The sequence below is a fragment of the Microplitis mediator genome, chromosome 8, assembly GCF_029852145.1.
Source record: "Microplitis mediator isolate UGA2020A chromosome 8, iyMicMedi2.1, whole genome shotgun sequence".
Classification (NCBI taxonomy): Eukaryota; Metazoa; Arthropoda; class Insecta; order Hymenoptera; family Braconidae; genus Microplitis; species Microplitis mediator.
Genome location: NC_079976.1, coordinates 14,583,532 through 14,603,210, shown reverse-complemented (window position 1 = coordinate 14,603,210; position 19,679 = coordinate 14,583,532). Strand labels below are relative to the sequence as shown.

The window sequence follows — 19,679 nt, the reverse complement described above, 5'->3', positions numbered from 1 at the left end:
GCGCATGCGTCGAAATGCGCAAGTCAAGTTTTTAATTGATAGACACTAGGCCCCAGTAGGTGCTGCCTCTATTTGCCGGAAGTTCAACTACATTCAAATTTGAATGTAGTTGTGATTACGCAACATTCCGCCCGCCATCAGCAACAGAGTTGATGATTGATGAGTTCTTGAGTACTTGATCTTTTGGTGAGCATGTCATTGAACCAGTGAAGTTATTCTTCGTCATCTTCTTGAGGTTCTGGTTCAATTGGTAGGAGTGCTAGCTTCGTGATTGGACGAGTGAGTGTTGAGTTCACTGTTTTAAGCGTAGCAACCCTGGTCAATCCATCTTTGCCAGGGTGAAGTGCGATAATACGAGCGAGAGGCCACCTGGTTGGTGGAAACCTTTCGTCGGTGAGTAATACAAGTGACCCAACTTGAATTTGATGAGTTGGGCGTTGCCACTTGGTGATTGCCAGTTGTCTTTGAAGATAACTTGTAGACCAATGATTCCAGAACTGTTGAACACGTTGTTGTAGAAATTGCCATCTAGACAATCGAGAACTATTTGTATCGATGAGTGCTGGTTCAGGAATCATGTTGAGTGCTCGTCCAATTAAGAAGTGACCAGGAGTGAGTGCAGCCATGTCTTCTGGATCTTCCGTGAGTGGCTCCAATGGTCTTGAATTCAATATAGCTTCAATTTGCGTCAGAAGAGTCGTAAATTCTTCAAACGTAAATGAAGACTCTCCCACTGATCGAGTAAGATGATGTTTGAGTGATTTGACAGCAGCTTCCCACTTTCCACCCATGTGTGGGGCTGCTGGTGGATTGAAATGCCAGGTAATACTGTTCACAGTGATGTGATCCAGTATTTCTCTTGACTCTTGAGTTCCTTGAGTGAACAGACGGTTGAGATCAGTTTCAGCGCCTTTGAACGTCGTTCCACAATCGCTGTAGAGTGCTGTGCAGATGCCTCGTCGGCTGATAAATCTGCGGAGTGCTGCGATGAACCCACTAGAGCTGTAGTCGCTGACTACCTCTAGATGTACTGCGGACGTAGAAAGGCAGACAAAAACACAAATCCAGCCTTTGTATGTTTTTGCTCCTCTGCGTCTCCAATTTTTGAGTGTTATTGGGCCAGCATAGTCAACTCCAGTGTGAGTGAATGCAGATGATGGAGTAACTCGTGATACTGGTAGCTGACCCATGAGTTGTTGAGCTCTATCAGCACGATGTCGTGCGCATTTTATACATTTGAGTATAATTGAGCGTACTGGTTGTCTACCGCCAATGATCCAGTACTTTTGTCGTATGAATGCAAGAGTAAGTTGAGTACCACCAAGTATATGAGCACTGATGATGACTGAGTCGTTTGAATGCCTAGATGAAAGCTTGAGTGCGACTTGACCTTTAGTTCTACCAGCATTGGCAACACCAATACCAATAATCTGGATAGATGAGTGAGTGCGTTTAAGTTTGAGTGAATTTACCAAGGAATCTGAAACAAACGATAATTCAGACCCTGGATCCAGCAATATGCGTACTGGATGAGTACTTAACTTGGTGATCAAGTCCACTAGGCATGTTGCGAGTAAGATTGCTGGGCGATGAGTACTAGTATGATGAATGCCGGACGTGTTGAGTGCAATTGAGTTCAGTTGAGCGTCGCTCGAGTCGTCATGTGGAAGCAGACGTCTTTATTGAGTGCCTTTAGCGGCTGAGCTAGATGGTTTTTGAGTGCTGTTGAGTCCCGGGTGTATCATGGTGTGATGTTTTTGTTCACACACCCTGCATGTGAATTTTGAATTGCACGCATCCGGTAGATGATGGCCAAAACAATTTTCACAAAGTCGCTTTTCCACAACGACTTGAGTGCGTTGAGCCTTTGTGAGTCCCAAGAATTGAGTGCATCTCACAATAAAGTGATCTCCTTTACACAAATCACAGGGATATTGTGCAGGAGGGAATACCTTCTTGGGAGGCTTCTTGAGTGCAGTAGATGAGTTCGTGGCTGGAGATTTAGTTTCCGATGAGTGCGAGTTGGAAACAGCAGCAGCAGAGTATGACGCTGGTTTTCCAGATGAACGTGGTGGTTTGGATGCCTGTTCCACCCGTTCTTGAGCACGAGCACGACTGACTAGAAAGTCATTGAGCACTTTGAGTGATGGGTATTCAGTCGAAGCACCCATTTTGTTCTCCCAGAGCTCCCGGTTGTGTGAGTCCAGTTTAGATATAATCAACTGCGTAAGCAGCGGATTCATATCTGAGTTCAATTGTACCCCGAGTGCGTTGAGTGCGTTGATTACCTCTGAAACGGTGTTCAGAAGGTAATTGAGCTGCTCAGATGAGCGTGAAGTGAGTGCATGCATGTTAAGGAGCTTGTCCAGTTGAGCACCGATGAGTAGGCGAGGGTTGTCATATCTCTCCTTGAGCTGATTCCACGCAGGTACAAATTGGTCGTCGCACATTTGTACACTGGCGAGGCTGAGTGCGGCTTGTCCTTGCAGACAGCTCTTCAGGTACTGAAGACGTTGAACTGGAGCAAGTTCTTGAGCATTTATCACCATTGAGGTGAATGAGTCCCTGAATTCCGGCCAGTTCTCGTAACGCCCATCGAACTTGGGAATTGCGAGTGCTGGCAAATGAGTTGGAGCCCGGGTTGAGTGTATTACAGTTGGAGCAACAGCTGGAACTGGTATTGAGTTGATGAGTGCGATGAGTTTGCCCTTGGCGTTGATATACGACCGATACACCAAATCGTATACTCCGTCCTTGACATATGAGCTCTCCAAGAACTCCTTGGTGCAGGTGAGTGCTAGTGAGTCGTGAGTGAGGTTGAATTGGTGCCATTCACCCTCGAGTAACTCAAGTCGAGACTTGAGTTGAGCTAGTCCGTCGGCAACGGTGAGCATAGCAGCCAGAGTTTCCCAGTCTGAGAAGACTCTAAGCCGTGAGTGCTGGCTGATAACTTTCAGCTCGAGTGCTGGGGAAATCGTCGATTTCTTTGGAGTGCGTTTGACTTTCTGCTTAGACTGGTCTCCTTCGCCATGGATCCCAGTCTCGGTGGCGCTTGAGTCGCTGAGGCCTTGATTTTCGACCACGTTGATTACAGGAAAGAGGTGTTGGTCCGTGGGGGTACCTTCAGGGACCTCTGAGTGCTCCTGGTCCTTTGGAAGACCCTTCTTCTTCTCTTCATCCCCCATAGTGAGCTCCTTGACCTGTGAATGGGGTTATATGAGTACAGCTGCCCAATGATGATGCTACCGACACAACCAACCAACTATCCGGCTCGAAGGACCATAAAATGTTGTAATAATAATTAAATAAAGACATGCCAGGACTGGTTGGTGGTTGGGATGTTTGAAAAATACGCATATTTAAAAATATAACAATATTTTTATTTGTCACAGCACAAAATATCACTGGGTTGCAAATTAAATAGTTTATTTAATTTATAAATACTGTTAATTGTCTGAGCTCATGAATACGTGAATAATTGAATGCAAATTATTGAGTTGAGCTCGAGTAAATAATGAATTAAAAATAATCAAGTTGAGTTTAATTGAACACTGAGTTGAATGCAAAAATGTCATGATAATAAGTAACATGATGTCAGAGGTTACTGAGCGAAGTGAACACATTAATTACTATTTTTAATAGCACTGAATACATAAATATTTTTGTTATTGAGCTTTAATAGTGATGATCACTTAATTGAATTGAATTTAATGAGCTCATGATAAATTACACTGAATTTAATTTATCTGTTGAACACGTGGTAGCATGATAGCAGAGGCTACTGAGCGAAACATAACTTTTATATTAATTAAGAAATTGAGCATAATGATAATTAAATAAATAGTAAAACTGAGTCTTTTAAATTAATTGAGCACTGATAGCAAGTAAATGTTTAATAAAAAATGCACCTGTTGCTTTCTCCGTCGAAAATAACCTCGTCAGGAACAGGTTGTAGAACACTGGATTTTCTTGATGTTATTTATTTAATTATTTTATGAGCTCTGGAGCTCGCGATTATAAAAATAATTATATTTTTATATAGAGTAATGAACCCTTAATGTAATTAATTGATTACTTTTAATTATTTACTCAAGATGAGCGCAATTTGAATAGATTATACAAAACACGTGGTGACACTTGAAATTGTATAAACGAATAGGTAATGGCGTCGGTCTTCTTGCCACGAGGCAGGATAAATTCGATGCGCATGCGTCGAAATGCGCAAGTCAAGTTTTTAATTGATAGACACTAGGCCCCAGTAGGTGCTGCCTCTATTTGCCGGAAGTTCAACTACATTCAAATTTGAATGTAGTTGTGATTACGCAACACACAGAAAGTTAAAAGACGGCGTTAAAAACTTGAATAAATTCCCTACAAGACCCTGGCATCGTTTTTTGAAAAAAAAATTTCGTTTATTTTTAACATCCATTAGAACTAAGTACAAAAAAAATGACTTTTTTTGGTTTTTTAGTAAATCAACCGCTACTCTGCAAATATCGATAAAAAAAATAATGTTTCCAAGGACTTTTGTGGCTTAATGTACCCCTAAAACCCCTGTAAATTTTTAAATTGATCTATCGAACCGTTTTTTGGGAATCATCGATCAAAGTTCTGCTAAACAATTAGAGGAGCAAGTTTTGTTCCTTTAATTGTGTAATCATAATCAAAACGAACAAAAATTTTTTTTTCGACTTTTCTCAAATTTTTGCGTTGGTGACTCAGCAAATGCAAAGAAATGACAAAAAAAAAAGTTTCCAAAAAATGTCAAAAAAGAAATTTAGAACACAAAAAAAAATTTAATTTTTTTTTTTTTTCGATTTTTTTTGACATTTAAAATTTTGTTTCTTGAAACTTGTGAAAGTATATCAAATTGAAACGGCGTATCATCTAAAGATTGTAGTATTTCAGTATCATGACATACGGTTAAATTAATACTTCTACCATCTGAAATATCGTCCCTCGCGGACTTGGAATCACTGTGAAATCACAGTGAAATCACAGTGAATTCACTTTCACCGTGAGTTTATGGTGTGTTTACGGTGAATTCATAGTGAATTCACAGTGATTTTGTGCCATTTTGTCATTGTGATTTAGTAGTGATTTCACTGTGATTTCACTGCAAGTTTACAGTGAATTAATGGTGATTTCACCATGATTTCACAATAAATTTATGGTGATTTCACCATGATTCTACAGTAAATTAATGGTGAATTCACCATGATTTCACAGTAAACTATGGTGATTTCACCATGATTTTACAGTGATTTCACTGTGATTTCACTGCGAGTTTACAGTGAATTAATGGTGTTTTCACCATGATTTTACAGTAAATTTATGGCGATTTCACCACGATTTCACAGTAAATTGATGGTGATTTCACCATGATTCCACCGTAAATTTGTGGTGATTTCACCATGATTCCACCATAAATTGGTGTCCACAGTAAATTTATGGTGGTTTGACTATAGTTTTATGGTGATTTTAAATTATCAGAAAAAAAGTTGTTCAAGCATTCTTCGAAGTTTGAAAAAGTCTTATAAACTCGGAATAAATTTTAATTTGAGGTATAAAGTAAGAGTTATTCCAAGATTTCAGACTCTTTCAGAAGAGTTATTCTGCGTTAATAGAACTCTCAATAGAAAATTTGTGCAGCTGTCAAAAGAGTCATTTAGAGTTTTTAAGAAAAATAATTGATTTCCTTAACACGTATTTTTTTTTGTACTTTGACAAAAATTGTTCAAGAAAACATTAATGTCATAGTGTAATACAAGATACCCCTGTATTACTATCAAAAATGGATTATTATCTCTCTGCTAACATTCAGCGAGTAACGCATTCCATGAATGCTTCAAGATCAGAATTTATAACTTCTGAAATAAGTATCTTACCAGGGACACTACAAAAGGTGGGCGCGATCTAGTGGTGAGCACTGAACTACTTCCGCTGCTGCTGCTTAGCATCATAACTTTTTTAATCAATAATCATTAGGATTAAATATATATTCATTAATCTCGAACAAATTTATATATATATATATATATATATATATATATATATATATATATATATATATATATATATATATATTTATTCTAAATGGATATATTTTTTTGTGTCTAAGTAATATTTATTAGAGTTGATATAATAATATATTGCTTTAATATTTGGGGTTGTTGGCACTGTAAAATAATTTAGTTGTCTATTAAATAAATATTTTCTTAAGGGGTTAGGGGTACTCAGGGGTATGAAAAAATGATGATTTTCAATAATTTTTTTTTTGTAGTTAATTACTTTATTTGACAAAAATAAAAACATAGCTTTATTAGAACACGTTTCGATTTGACTTCACGAAAATTTCAAAAAAAAAAATTAATAATTCAAAAAGTTATCGCTGTTTTTGTAGAGCCCGTTCCTCCCGAAGTCCTTTGCGGTGATCATCATAAGTCCTTGGAGATTCATCTAAAATCAATCGGACAAGAAAAATTAGTTTTATTAATAGATAATCTTGTGCCTGATCGAAGCTTTTTTTTTTTTTTTCGAAATTAACAAAATGGCGGCCTCAGGAAATTTTTTTCAAATTTTCGAGAAAAAAACCGACAGTTTATTGTTAAAAAAAAATCGAAATTTTGAAAAAAAAAAAAAATCCTTCGATCAGGCACGAGTTTTTAATGTATTTCAAAAGTACAATAAATTTTATTGAAATCTACCGAGCAGTTTTTAAGTTACAGTGATCACCAGTTCAGAAAACATAGTTTTGAGAAAAACGCATTTAAAGTTTTGCTATGGATTTATGTCGAATTATAAGAATTATTTAATAACTTACACTGAGTCATCTATTCCTGGACCATATAATAGCTCTTCAGCCGACATAGCAGCTTCCAAAATATCGATTTGCTGGTGCCTACGTTGCAATCGACCTTCTCGGGTGTTATCATTAGCGCGCTTATCTGCTACTTTGATACGTGCAGCATCCATTCTTTCTGCATACCGATGAGAATTAGGCCCACAATTAAGTCCTAGTGTATTCATCAAGACTAATAATGAATTTATACCCTCATTAAATATACACATAGCAACGTATGCAGCTATTTGTACGATGGTAAAACTAGTATTTACCGTTTTTGGGCATATTTTCCATACTAGTTGGTTAAAGCTTTCATTATTATTCTGATTGAATCCACCTACACATCTTGAAAGTAAATTTTCATTACTAAGATCTTCGTATATAGGCTTGATAGCTTTTAAAACATCAGAAGGTAAAGGAGAATAATCGTGAGAAAAGGTATCAAGCTCTCCTCTTGCTTCAGCGCGCTGGTAAGAGCACCAAGATTCTTCGCCTTTTGGACACATATCATGATTCGGTTTTTCATCACTCGAGCCGTAGTGATAAAAGGTTGCCATTATAGCAGATTTCATATTTTCAATAGAATCACAATGCCGGCGTATTGCTAAACCATAGTACACAGTTAGTTTGTCTATTAATTTTCCTGTGAGCTTACCTCGACCACCAAGACCTTTTTGTTTACTCTTCAGCGTACGTAATCGACTCCCCATCCGCTTTTGGACATGCCCTATACATTCCTTTTTATTTACAGTTGTATTTTCGTAAGGATCTGATTTTATAATTCCTGAATAGGTCTTGGAGTCACCATCACCAATATAGTTGGCATACTTAACTCCATATTTAGTTTCAGAATACGAAAACATTTCGACCATCGCATCCACCTCCATTTTCCCAGAAGACCCTTGATGATTAGCAGAACACACATCTTCATGCGATTGATACCATTCCTCGAACTCAACAGTATTTGTTTTTTTTTTCCAATACTCACATAGCTTACAATATGCACTTTTAATGTTTATGTCAAGAATCTTTCCAGTAAAATAGCCAATTATAGAAGAAACTCCAAATGACGATGTATATCCCCGTTTTTGCCAGGTTCCATCTCCCGATACAGTTAGATGATTTATATCTTCATTTTCAGTTGTTGGCATTGCTTGCTTTTCTTCATTCACAGCTTTCGTCATGAAGGTTTCTGCGACGGCTTTACTACAATTCAAAATCTGTTTCAGTAAAATTGTATGCGTAGATTTATCTAAAAAAGACGGCATGTCCATCAGGCCGCAAAACTTGCACAATCCTTCGTATCCTATTCCTAGTATTCTCATTACAAAAATGAAACGTCTGTTTATTTCATAAGAATGCCCAACGAAAGAACAGGAAGGAATATATTCATTTCCACAGTTATTACATGCAACTACAATTTTGAATCCCAGCCCACGTGTACTTGCTGTTTGAAACACTACATTTCCATCACATTTTTTACATTTTATAAGAGCAGAAATTGCAGTGAATACCTGAATAAAATTTATTATTCGAAATTCAGTACTGCTGTCTTCAGGTACATCATCTTCAGTGTTTTGTTTTAATTTTTTAGAAGATGTACTCTGAATACTTTCATCACGTTCGGCTGTTTTCGGATTAAAAACATTCTTTCTTTTGACTGAACGCGACTTATTAATTTTTTCAGAACTCCGAAGTTCTCTTGAAACCTTTCTAGAATCACGTCCCATGGTTAATAATTTAATTCACTTGAGAAATAATTTATCACAAAACTATCGACTGATCAGTGCAACGACTACAGGTATACTGGCAACCAAAAATTATTTTTCAGTTCTTGTACTACCTACAAATTGTGAATATATGTAGAAGGATATATATATATATATATATATATATATATATATATATAATTATAAATACATTAAAATGGGGAGATATTCATGACAATGAAACCCGAAAGGTCGGTTGCTTGCAGCTGTTTCTAGCTACCTGCTCTCGAATGCCACGTAGCACCCGAGCGTCCTTTGGTCATTGTTAAATAACTCGAAAAGAATTTGTCGGATTCACTTCAAATTTTCACACAATATTTTTAAAATATTATACTTTAAGAAAATGCAAAAAAAAAAAAATCGATTTTTTGAAAATTCTGACTACCCCTAACCCCTTAAATTATTATTTTTGTCACACAAAAAAAAATTATTTGGCTCAAAGAAATTTTTCTTGAGCCAAGAAACTTTGGAGGGCATGGAATGAAAACCGAGATTTTCTTGACGGAAGTAAAAAAATTCCTTGGATTTTAAATCTTGAACGAAGAAAAAAAATTTTTGACTCAATATATCTTTAAAAATTGATTCAACAGTTGAGTTACTTAATTAAATAATAAAAATTTTTTGATTTAATAAATATTGTTCCTTACTGTAATATAATTGTTACTTTAACCAAAAATTATAAATGTTCAATACAAAAAAGTTACAATCTTGAATAAAGTAATGAGATGTTTTGAGTCAATAAACAGTGACAACTTAAATTAAAATACAAATTTCGAACCAAGAGTACTGCGAGCTTAAAAGCCAAGTAAGTTTTCTCTTGGTTTCACGCAAAGGTTCTCCCACTCTTGTCTCACTACTCTATTTTTGTCGCTCCTGCACAAGAAATAAAAATTTTGTTGTGATAATAATAATTATTTCATAAATGTTATAATTATTTGTAAGTTCAGCAAATATTTGGGCGCATATGTATTTTATTTATTATAAATTCAGCTATTTAAGGAATTTCCGAGTGAAGCTATATTTGTTTTTTTTTTTTTAATTTGAAATAAAATATTCTTAAATTAAGAAAACTTGATGGTTTACAAATGAAGGCTAAATTTTTTTTATTATAAATATAGAACTCTTTCAAATTTTTATTGTTCAATAAAGGAATTTTTTTTTAGCTTAGTCTTGAATGTATATAATACTGAATAGATTTAAGTAACAGAATACATTTTTATTTCCAAATGCGTGTGGTGGCCGAGTGGTCTAAAGTACATGACTTAAACCACTCTGAATCGAAGGGTTGGCGGTTCGAGTCCCATCATACGTAAAAAAAATTAAAATTCCTTTTTTACCGAAGGTGGAAAAAATGACATTTAACCCTCCCAGATGGATAAAATAAGTCGTACAGTTAAATAATTTTTTTAAACAGGAAAAATTATTTCTTGAAAAACCAAGAGAAACAAAATACTCGGGCTGAGAATTGAATCACTTTAAAACAAGAAAAAAATACTTGAGCCGAGAATCAAATCACTTTAAACTAAGAAAAAAAATCTGGCCGTCGGTTGGCCCTGCAGGCCAGCCCCAAAACTTCCCGCTGTTTTCGAGCTCAAGGAGCTTAAAAACATCACTGGGAATATATTTCCAAGCTCTTCGAGCTCGAAAATGCTATTACATGGAATCATTTTTTTATGAGCTTTTTAAGCTCCAACAAGTTACGTTTTTTGCTAGAGTTTGAAAAGTTAAGAATCGAAAATCATTAATGAGGAAGCGGCTTTTAAATTTTTATTATCGATTATGTTCTCTGAAATAAATGTGCTGAGGCAGAAATCAATGTCAGTGATCAAAATCAAGATTTGAATGAGTTTTGACTTAGGTCAGAGCAATAATATATAGAATATCCGAGAAAAACATTAACAACTGGGTTTTTTTAATTTTTTACTGACAATATGTTTAAAACTAAGGAACAAGTTATATGACATTATCTGATGATCGGAAGAGACTATCAAGAGAAAGAGTTTGTATGATTTCAGACACATTTTAGCATATTATATTTTGATTTATCTGGAAAAAATAACATAAAATGTTATTTTTTTAACTTTTCAGCGCCGATATTTTTTGAACTAGTCAACCGATTTTGACGTTTGGGGTGGCAATCGGTGCGTTGTCTCGAATTCTAGAGCTGATTAGATTTTGAAATTGATCGGATGAGTCACTTCAAAGATAATCGAAAAAAACCGTTTTTTATCATTTCTTTCGCCAACGATATCTCTCGAACAAATTAACCGATTGAGATGGTTGAGGTGGCATTCGACGCGGCTTATGAAGTTCTAGAGCTGATTAGATTCTGAAGTCGATCGTTCAAGTTGTTTTTGAGAAATCACTAAAAAACTAAAAAAAAAAATTTTTTTTTTTTCGTAATTCGCCAATATTTTCGACTCTGCTTAATCAAATAATTTGAAATTTTTAGGGAAGTTGAGGGCCAACAAGCTCTTTCGATTGCCACCTCAACCATCCAAATCGATTCATTAGTTAAAAAGTTACAAAGAGTTTACACACACACACACACACACACACACACACACGCACACACACACACACACACACACACACACACACACACACACACACACACACACACACACACACACACACACACATACATACACTCGGACATCATTCTGAAAATAGTCAGAATAGCTTCCTAGGACCTAAAAACGTCGACATCTTCATTTGAACATTTGACATCATCCTTTAATTTCTTACGAATTAATTCTTTTTCATCTCCATGCTCAACTGGATCGTGATTATGTTCCTGTATCTTGGCAAACGTATTGTTCTTATGCAATAGTGCTTGTCCAGGACATAAGATAGGATACTGCGGTTTGATATTTTCGCGATAGTTGCATTCAATAATCCTAAATAATAATAATAATAATTATTATTATTTTTGATTTTAATTTTATTTTTATTGCACTGTAAAAAATCGAAAGTGAATTCGGAGTGAAATTCACTTCAAGGGAATTAAATGCCCCGGGAAAAAATGTTTTCATAAAATTTTATAAAATAATGTAAAATTTCATTCAATTTTATCAAATTTTGTAAGATTTTATAAGATTTTACAGCCAAATATTATAAAGGGGGCGCTACTGTGCTAGTAAAGTGAACAGACTTGTCAGAAATTTTGTCCTCAGTTTTGGGTAGTTTTTCGAAGTTGTTAAATTATATAATTGAGTCCGAAGTGAAAATTTAGTTAACAATACATGCTAATACATTTTGACTATTAAAACAAGTTGGGATATGTGTTATTTGTGTAGATACATTAGATGAAAAACTGCATAACCAAAGAGGTTATGTTTCGGCATTAAAATCTTCTACGGTTGCCAAGTTTGGTGAGCTGAGCATGAGTCAGTCGCTTGCATCAGATAAACGAAAGAAAGCGCCAACTTTAGTTCAATCTATAGAACCACAAGAATCTAGAATGAACACAAAAACTACTATACCAGCTTCAGCAAAAGAAGAAGAGATAAACAGTGAAGTCCAAGAGAGAGAAGGTGAAAACAATAAGAAAAGGAAAGGCCGACCACAGAAGGCGCCACTTTTCGACAGTTCGCCGAAGACCAAGAAGGGAAAAACTAAAGAATCTAACGCTTTCACACATCACAATATTATTAAATACGATTTTCAAACGTTTTTTGTAAACAAGGATATAATGTTCCGGTTTAATACTCCAAGTACTACATCTAACACAGCAACGAACTCCAGCACGGCTAACGATATGTCTTGTAACGAAGAGGCCACAATTGCGGATGTGATGCGTGAACTGAAGAGGATGCGCGAAGAATCAACTAATCTCGGGAACTCAATCAAAGAAAGGATTGAAAAAGATACGGCATCGCTTAGAGGTGAAATTCATGAATTAAAAGGAGCCATAGAAAAGCTAGAGACTGAAAAAAATAATGATAAACAAATGATTATGAACAAGCTAAACATCCTCGAGGGGGAATTAAATAATTGTAAGGCACAAATTATCTCAAACACAGATGAGAGCATTCACAACAAAATTGGGGCATTGCAAAACCAATTGTCCAGTTTACAGGAGTCCTCAGGCATTATTATTAATGAAAATAATGAAAATAATCTTCTAATTCGGATTTCAAAGATGGAACGATCTCTGGAATATCAGCGAAAAAAAGAGATTGCTAATAATATAATCATAAAAGGCCTTGGAACAGATGGAGACGAAAAAGAAAAGGTTTGCTCCTTTCTCACTCAGAAGTTTCAAATTGATACAAACTCAATAGATGAAAGTAGTTGAGCTGGGGGAGTTCACCCCCCGATAAAACAGATTGTGGGTTCTAGTCCGTGCTAAGTTACCGACCGAGGGTAACCTACCGGCAGTCGGTGGGTCTGTTTTACCGACCGAGGGTAACCTGCCTGCAATCGGGATTGTTATCGGTAGTCGGTAGGTCTGTTTTACCGACCGTGCTTGGATATTGGCAGTCGATCAGCTTGTTTTGGTAGTCGGTAAAACCTCTTACCGGCTGTAATTTGCTTTTGAGCTCATTTTTAAGGGACTTTTTGAGCTAATGGTCACCATTTCGAGCTCATATCGATTTTCCCGGTTGAATCGAGCTCTTGTTTGGATTAGATGTCGCATACAGTCTCTTTTGAGTGGGAAATTTTGAAACAAAAGAGACTTCGTGATAGCGCTCAAAGCTGATGATTTCCAGTCTATCAGCCTTGAGCGTCATCACGAGGTCCATCTACATCTCTATCCGGTTTTATATATTGAAACTGGGGTATATATGGGTACATGCGAGAAGCATGCGAATAGCACGCCATCTAGTGGTTTAGTTCCCCCCACTCTTTTTTCTAAAGATTGCGTCATCTAACAGGTCTGGACTTGTTTTCCTTTGTTTGTGACGTCATTCGACAAGTCTGAACTTGTTTCAAAGTTTAAGTGGGGGATACAGGTTTGTGCGCTGAGCTCAAGAGCTCGCATTCAGTCAGTCTACGCTGAGAAGAGTTGAAGTGAACATATCGCTCCCCGTTATTTTATATTTATGGCTGAATTAAGTGAAAGTGAAAAGATTTTTCTTCGCAATAATTACCCGTTTGCTGAAAGTTTTGAAGATCTTATTGAAGGGTTTTTTGGTGACGTGCCTCCCGAGTCTATCGGTAAATTTATTGATGATATAATCGCGTTCGCAAAAAACACAGACATTATTCACAGTGTTCGATTAGAACCATCGTGTGTAAGCTGTCACGATAGGAGGATTTTATCCAGAAGATTAATAAAAACTACGGAAAAGTTGGTGAAACTGGAAAAGCGTATAGCAAAGAAATAATCACGATGAGTCGTTCGTCAAGGTATGTAGTAATGATTTTTTTAATAACCTGCTTTATAGTCGTTTAATTATAATAACTAATTAATTAAACTTCTTTTCCAGACCCCATGTATGTACGGATGTATGCATGCATGATGCGCAGATCGACTTCGAGGATGTAATGGTTGACGACAACGTTTATGACTTTGATCGTGATAACGAAGAACGAGAAAAATTAAAAAAATTGGCTGAACAAAAAAAAGAAATTGATATACAAGTGAAGCATTGGAAGAGATTATTGTTAAGCTTCAAAGATCATCACGAATACGAACAGGCTTGCCATAAAACTACGTTCATGCTAACCAAGTTATTGTTTCACGCTAACAATCATCATCATCATCATCATCATCATCATGGAACTAATCATTGATTTCGTGGGTTTTGAGATGCCTGATGGCAAATTCGTGATAAAAGAACTATGCGCTACTGATATTTGTGATGAAGTTTGTACATATGGACTTGCACGATGTGAACATTGGTTGTTTGAACCACCTTTGGATCAAGTCGATGTTGCTGTAATGCAGAAAAGTGTTGATCACTGTGGACATCATCATTCAATATCATGGATAGCTGGTTTGCTACCATATGAATTATTGAAAGAAATTCTTGAAATTATGGTCAAACGTACACGTTATTTTTATGTACAAGGTGAACATAAGAAGAGATGGCTTGAAGATCTAATTGACACCGCCGTACCGATTATTGATTTAGAAAAAATGAAATTTTTCTCACTATATTTCAAGAATGATTGGTTGAAATATCAGTGTCCATATTATGCCTATCACTTGAAGAAATTGGATACTTCATGCGCATTTCAAAATTTCCAAGAGTTCAAAAGATGGTTCTGGCATTTTTATGGAATTCAACCAACCTACGAGAAGTCGGTTCAGATCTTCAATCAATTAAGGAATCTACTGTGTATGGATTATCGAGATATCGCATGTCTTGATGATACATTTATCCTTGAAAATGCAGCTCAGCAAATCGATTTCGCTTGGCACAAACTACCAGAAGAATTAAAAAATAATGAAGAATTGATTGGCTATCAAAGGTGTCGGGATCATTATATATTCAACGATGATATCCCTGATAGCTTCGCATATCCATTTAGAAAAGATTGCTCTAACTGTAGTGTATTTTTAGGTTAAGAAAAATATCTATAATTTATTATGTATTTGAGGTTATGTACGGCTAGAATGTAATTTTTTTTTAGGTTAAGAAAAAATACTATAGTTTATTATGTATTTGAGATTATGTACGACTAAAATGTATATTTTAGGTTAAGAAAAATATCTATAGTTTATTATGTATTTAAGGTTATGTAAGACTTAAATGTATATTTTAGGTTATAAGTAATAAAAACAATATATATCAATATAAAAAAAGTTTATTCATTTATAAATGTAAGTTTTTTAATTAATACAGGTTCAATAATTATATTTAATTTATGAATTCTTTGTTTAAATCGTTCTCGATCTCTTGCTGCTTGTTCCCATTTGCTTTTTCTTGCTTGTTCGTGTGCAAATCTCCAGACATACAAGTAATGTATGGTTGGCGTTGGATTAAATTGTACAGTCTTCATATTAGTTTTCGTACGATGCTGCTTATGGGATTATACTCGACTATGCGATCATGTATAATGAGGCAATAAGCTGATGTCTGCGCAGGAAATTAATTTGCAGATTCAAATTCCAGGCGAATGTCCACGGGTCCAGATTTTATTGATTCGTTTTGTTTCGAGCAATCGATAACATACAGTGGCGCTTGTTCCAAAAATTTCTTCTTTGTCAGCAGTGGTTCAGGTTCTTTGTTGTAGTAGGAAATTTGGAAATTTATATACATGTCATACAACAGAGCATATTGATTATTTGCAATGTTGAGATTCAAATTCCCATATGGATAGCTCTGAGAGTTTAAAAATAATTTTATATCTCTGATGTTGCAATGATCAAATACGCTGGCATTTTTAGTAGCGTCATTTTTTCTTGCTGTTTGAAATCCAAGTATCACAAAACGTGGTTTCTCGAGCTGCGTAGAAGTTTTTACTGCCCAAATGTGCTTCGAAGTATTTGGCAATAGAGGATACTCGTACAGCTCCCAAGCACGGAAACTGATTGAGATAGCTGGATCACTTGTGATATAATTCAAAGCTTCAATCTTTTGTTTATCAGCCATAGTCACATATGGTACAATCCACTCGATTTTTTGCAGCATAATTTTAACAGCTTCAGCATGAGCTCCAGCAGCAGGTGTGGCCACAACGTAGGCATTCAAATCGGAATTTGATCTTATTAAAATTAATTCATGCTTTGCATTGATGACAACTTTATGGTAATCTTCAGCAAATCCAAGCAAAAGACTCAGTGGTATAGATACATCAAAGTAGCCATTATCATTGTGTAATTTGTTGACAGCTTCATCCATAATCCAGCCCGAATTTTCTAGTGTATTTTGTTGAGCAGGACTCAGTGATGTGTATCCTTTCATGAGACTTGTGATGCCAACATTTTTGCTACGATCAATCTCAACACCATTGAGTTCGTAGCGTATTTCTTCAAACATATGACAAACTGTCATGTTGACCATGTGAGTAGTTGCACTTACAGCTGTTCCATCAGACTTGGTGACTTTCCCGTATACATGTAATGTACTTTTACTCGGAAGTAGACACAAATCTTGATGTTGAACTGCAATTCTTATTTCATCGCTGTTGTTGAATGTTGATGAAGCATACGGTAGATGAGCATGCGCTTCATAGTGCGCTATTGACTCATCAAAAATTATTTGTCGTTGAATATTTAAGATTTCCGCCGCCGCCGCCGCCATGGTCGTGTACACGTCAAACAACAAAAATAAATTTTTATTTTCTTAATTTTCCACGTAATTTTAGTCCTAGGCTCTGTAGAAACTGAGCGTTCTGATGTGTTAACACCTTGTGAGGTACTCGGCGACTGATGTTGCTCGACCATGCTGCTATCTTTTTATAGCCAGCACCACTTTTTGTCTCATACACGATACCCATTATTTTATAGACTTTATATGTAGTCTTATCGTTATCGTCTCACCTCTGAAATTAGCCAGTTTTCCGTCTTGATCTACAATTCTCAGTCTGAGATTATGTATTGCTTGTATGGCGATCGGTAGATAAATGATGTGTGATGGCAATTCAACAATCTTATATCCAGGTGGTACACTCGGGAAAAATTCATGAATAGTGTGAACTTTGCGTTCATTTATGTAAGCACCTGATGTGATGTTGCACTCAACTCTCAGAGCATTGAGTTTTAATATCTTTACTGGTAAATCTGATGAGTGAGTTTTATGTGGTGCAAGCTTCTGATTTGTAAATCCCAATAGCTGACCAATAGAATCTTGGGGTGTAAAATTTACAAATTGATCACATTTAATTTCACTTCTCAATTCATTGTTATTAGCTCTGATGCTGATGCTGAGTCTTCGTAATTTCTTTTGAATGTATTTTTCAATGTCAGTGATTTCGTAACTTCCTGTTGGTATTGTCAAGACTTTTTCTTCAACAGTTTCATATTTTTCAGCTTCTATATCATTTTCACTCACTGAGTCATTTATATTATTATTTTCCGGCACTGAGATATTGTCATCATACTTTGTAATTATTGCCGCATTTCTTTTAGCTCTTTTTTTCTTGACTATTTTCTTTTTCTCATTGATGCTATTATCATCATCATCATTATTTTTATTCACAGGATAAGAGACATAGAATTTATTAGCACCCACATCAATATTGGGTATTGAATTAAATGTTAATAACTCTACAAGTCCCAGGACATAATTTTTATTTGGTGATAATTCAATTGGAGGGAAGTAGTTGGCCTCCAACACGGATGTAGATCCCGTTAACGTTAATGTGAATGACTCAGCCATGACTGATGTGCTCTACACAAAGTCACTTCAATTTATAGTTGTCCAGTGAGAAATTTGAGACATAAGTGTCCGCATATAATTGTATCAAAATCCTGATATCTTCTGTGATTATATTTCACGCTACCAACATCGAGATACTCCATAAGATCTTGCGGTGGTTGTAAATTACCAAAACTGTCAAAATAAATAACTTTATCATTATTTTTCTTGTATGCAACCCAATGAGTACCAGGTCCAAATTTATCATCAAGATTTATAATAGCTGATTCGTTTTTTCTCGGACCAGTTTTAGGTAAATCATTTCTCATAAAAACACCACGAAAGTTTGGAATTTTTAGAGCTTTAGCGTAGTTTAGTATGTCGATGTTTGTAAGTGGTCGATGTGGTAGCTCTACTTGTTTTTTGACTTGCATCCTCGACCTACTGGATATGGTCTCAAATATAAACCCATACCACGTCTGTAAGGTCTCAAGTATAAACCTTTACCCATGGATATTTGCTCCATTTTCAAATTATGACGTTTGCTCTCTTCCAATCGATTTTTAGCAGCACTTGCATCATTTACAGCTTTCGCTATACCAGCAGCACCCCCAGCCAAAGCTCCTGTTGCACTCAGGCCAGCAAAAAGTGGTATTAAAAATGGTAGTACACCACCAACTTTGGATGGAACTGGTAGAATTCGTGGCAGCCGAATATTTTTTTTCCCACCAGATTTTTTCACAGCCTGACGAGCTCCTTTCAACGCCGTTTTAATTGGATCACCTCCAGGAGTCATGGAATTTTTGGCGGCTGTGACAACTTGTCTTAGTGCTACTTGTTTCTTTACACTAGTCTTTTTCTTGCTAATCTTTCTCTTGCCAGTCTTTTTCTTAGTAGGCTTTCTCTTACTAGGCTTTTTCTTGCCAGCTGTTCTCTTCTTCAACCCCATTCCGAATCTTTTTTTCATCTTCATGATTTTATTTACACTCCACGCAGCTGCTTTTTCACCAATACCAGCGTCTTTTGCTTGATAACGTTGCCACGCCTTCTCAGCAAGTATTTGATCAGCCTCGTGACGTGCAGGCAAATTTTCACGATTATATGAGTATGCGATATCGTGTTCTTTACACGCAGCGTCCAGTGGATTAATTCCAGGATCTCCACGAGCTAATCTCTTAGCTAGCTTGGTGCCTGGTCCACAGTACTGGTATCCAGGTATGTGTAGTTCAACTGGTAGCTTATTAATTAGACTATTTATAAAACCTCTACCACTGGTCTTTACACATGTGCTCTCCATAGTAGTAGCATCATGACTGACTTAAAATGATATAAAACCTGATACTTATAGCTTGCTGAGTGAGTTGTTGTTGTGATCGCAAACTAACAACATGGAGTTTAAAAGTCAAGCTGCCAAGTTACCAGGAATAAATTTCGATCAGATTGTTCAAGGTACCGGAGTGAAAAAAATTAAAAGACATGGTGCTTTATTACCAAACAGTGTACGCGCTATATTTTGTGGTCCATCAAATTGTGGAAAAACAAATGCTCTGCTGTCACTCATCATACACCCCAATGGCTTGAGATTTGATAATATTTATCTCTACTCAAAATCTCTGAACCAACCGAAATATAAATTTTTAGAATCACTACTTAAACCAATAGAAGGTATTGAATTTTTTACATTCAACGAGCACGAAGAAGTACTGAAACCGGAAGATGCAAAACCAAACTCATTGATGATATTTGATGATGTCGCTTGTGAAAAACAAGATCATATCAGAGCATACTTTTGTATGGGTCGACATAAAGATG

The 19,679-nt window shown here is 36.0% G+C and overlaps 4 protein-coding genes across 7 annotated transcripts; all 4 read right to left on the bottom strand.

The window, feature by feature from the left end:
- Nucleotides 1–212: 212 nt before the first annotated feature.
- Nucleotides 213–1,566, bottom strand: LOC130673814 (uncharacterized). The gene is made up of 2 exons (XM_057479024.1): nt 1,527–1,566; nt 213–1,480 (listed from the first exon to the last, which is right to left on the bottom strand). The coding sequence occupies exons 1-2, from the start codon at nt 1,564–1,566 to the stop codon at nt 213–215; spliced, it is 1,308 nt and encodes a 435-aa protein (XP_057335007.1).
- Nucleotides 1,567–1,679: 113 nt separating this feature from the next.
- LOC130673813 (uncharacterized) lies at nt 1,680–3,185 on the bottom strand. Its single transcript, XM_057479023.1, has one exon. The coding sequence runs from the start codon at nt 3,183–3,185 to the stop codon at nt 1,680–1,682; it is 1,506 nt and encodes a 501-aa protein (XP_057335006.1).
- Nucleotides 3,186–6,252: 3,067 nt separating this feature from the next.
- LOC130672947 (uncharacterized) lies at nt 6,253–8,710 on the bottom strand. Of its 4 annotated transcripts, none has more exons than XR_008990801.1 (3): nt 7,117–8,710; nt 6,824–7,034; nt 6,253–6,459 (listed from the first exon to the last, which is right to left on the bottom strand). XR_008990801.1 is itself a non-coding variant. In XM_057477765.1 (3 exons), the coding sequence occupies exons 2-3, from the start codon at nt 8,167–8,169 to the stop codon at nt 6,456–6,458; spliced, it is 1,350 nt and encodes a 449-aa protein (XP_057333748.1). In that variant the 5' UTR covers nt 8,170–8,291; nt 8,359–8,710; the 3' UTR covers nt 6,253–6,455. The 4 variants fall into 4 exon arrangements, 2 of the variants coding, with proteins under 2 accessions (XP_057333748.1, XP_057333747.1); XR_008990800.1 differs by having other exon boundaries at nt 6,824–7,016; XM_057477765.1 differs by having other exon boundaries at nt 6,824–8,291; nt 8,359–8,710.
- Nucleotides 8,711–15,656: 6,946 nt separating this feature from the next.
- On the bottom strand, nt 15,657–16,811 carry LOC130673812 (uncharacterized). Its single transcript, XM_057479022.1, has one exon. It carries the CDS (start codon nt 16,809–16,811, stop codon nt 15,657–15,659), a length of 1,155 nt encoding a protein of 384 aa, XP_057335005.1.
- Between the last annotated feature and the right edge of the window lie 2,868 nt (nt 16,812–19,679).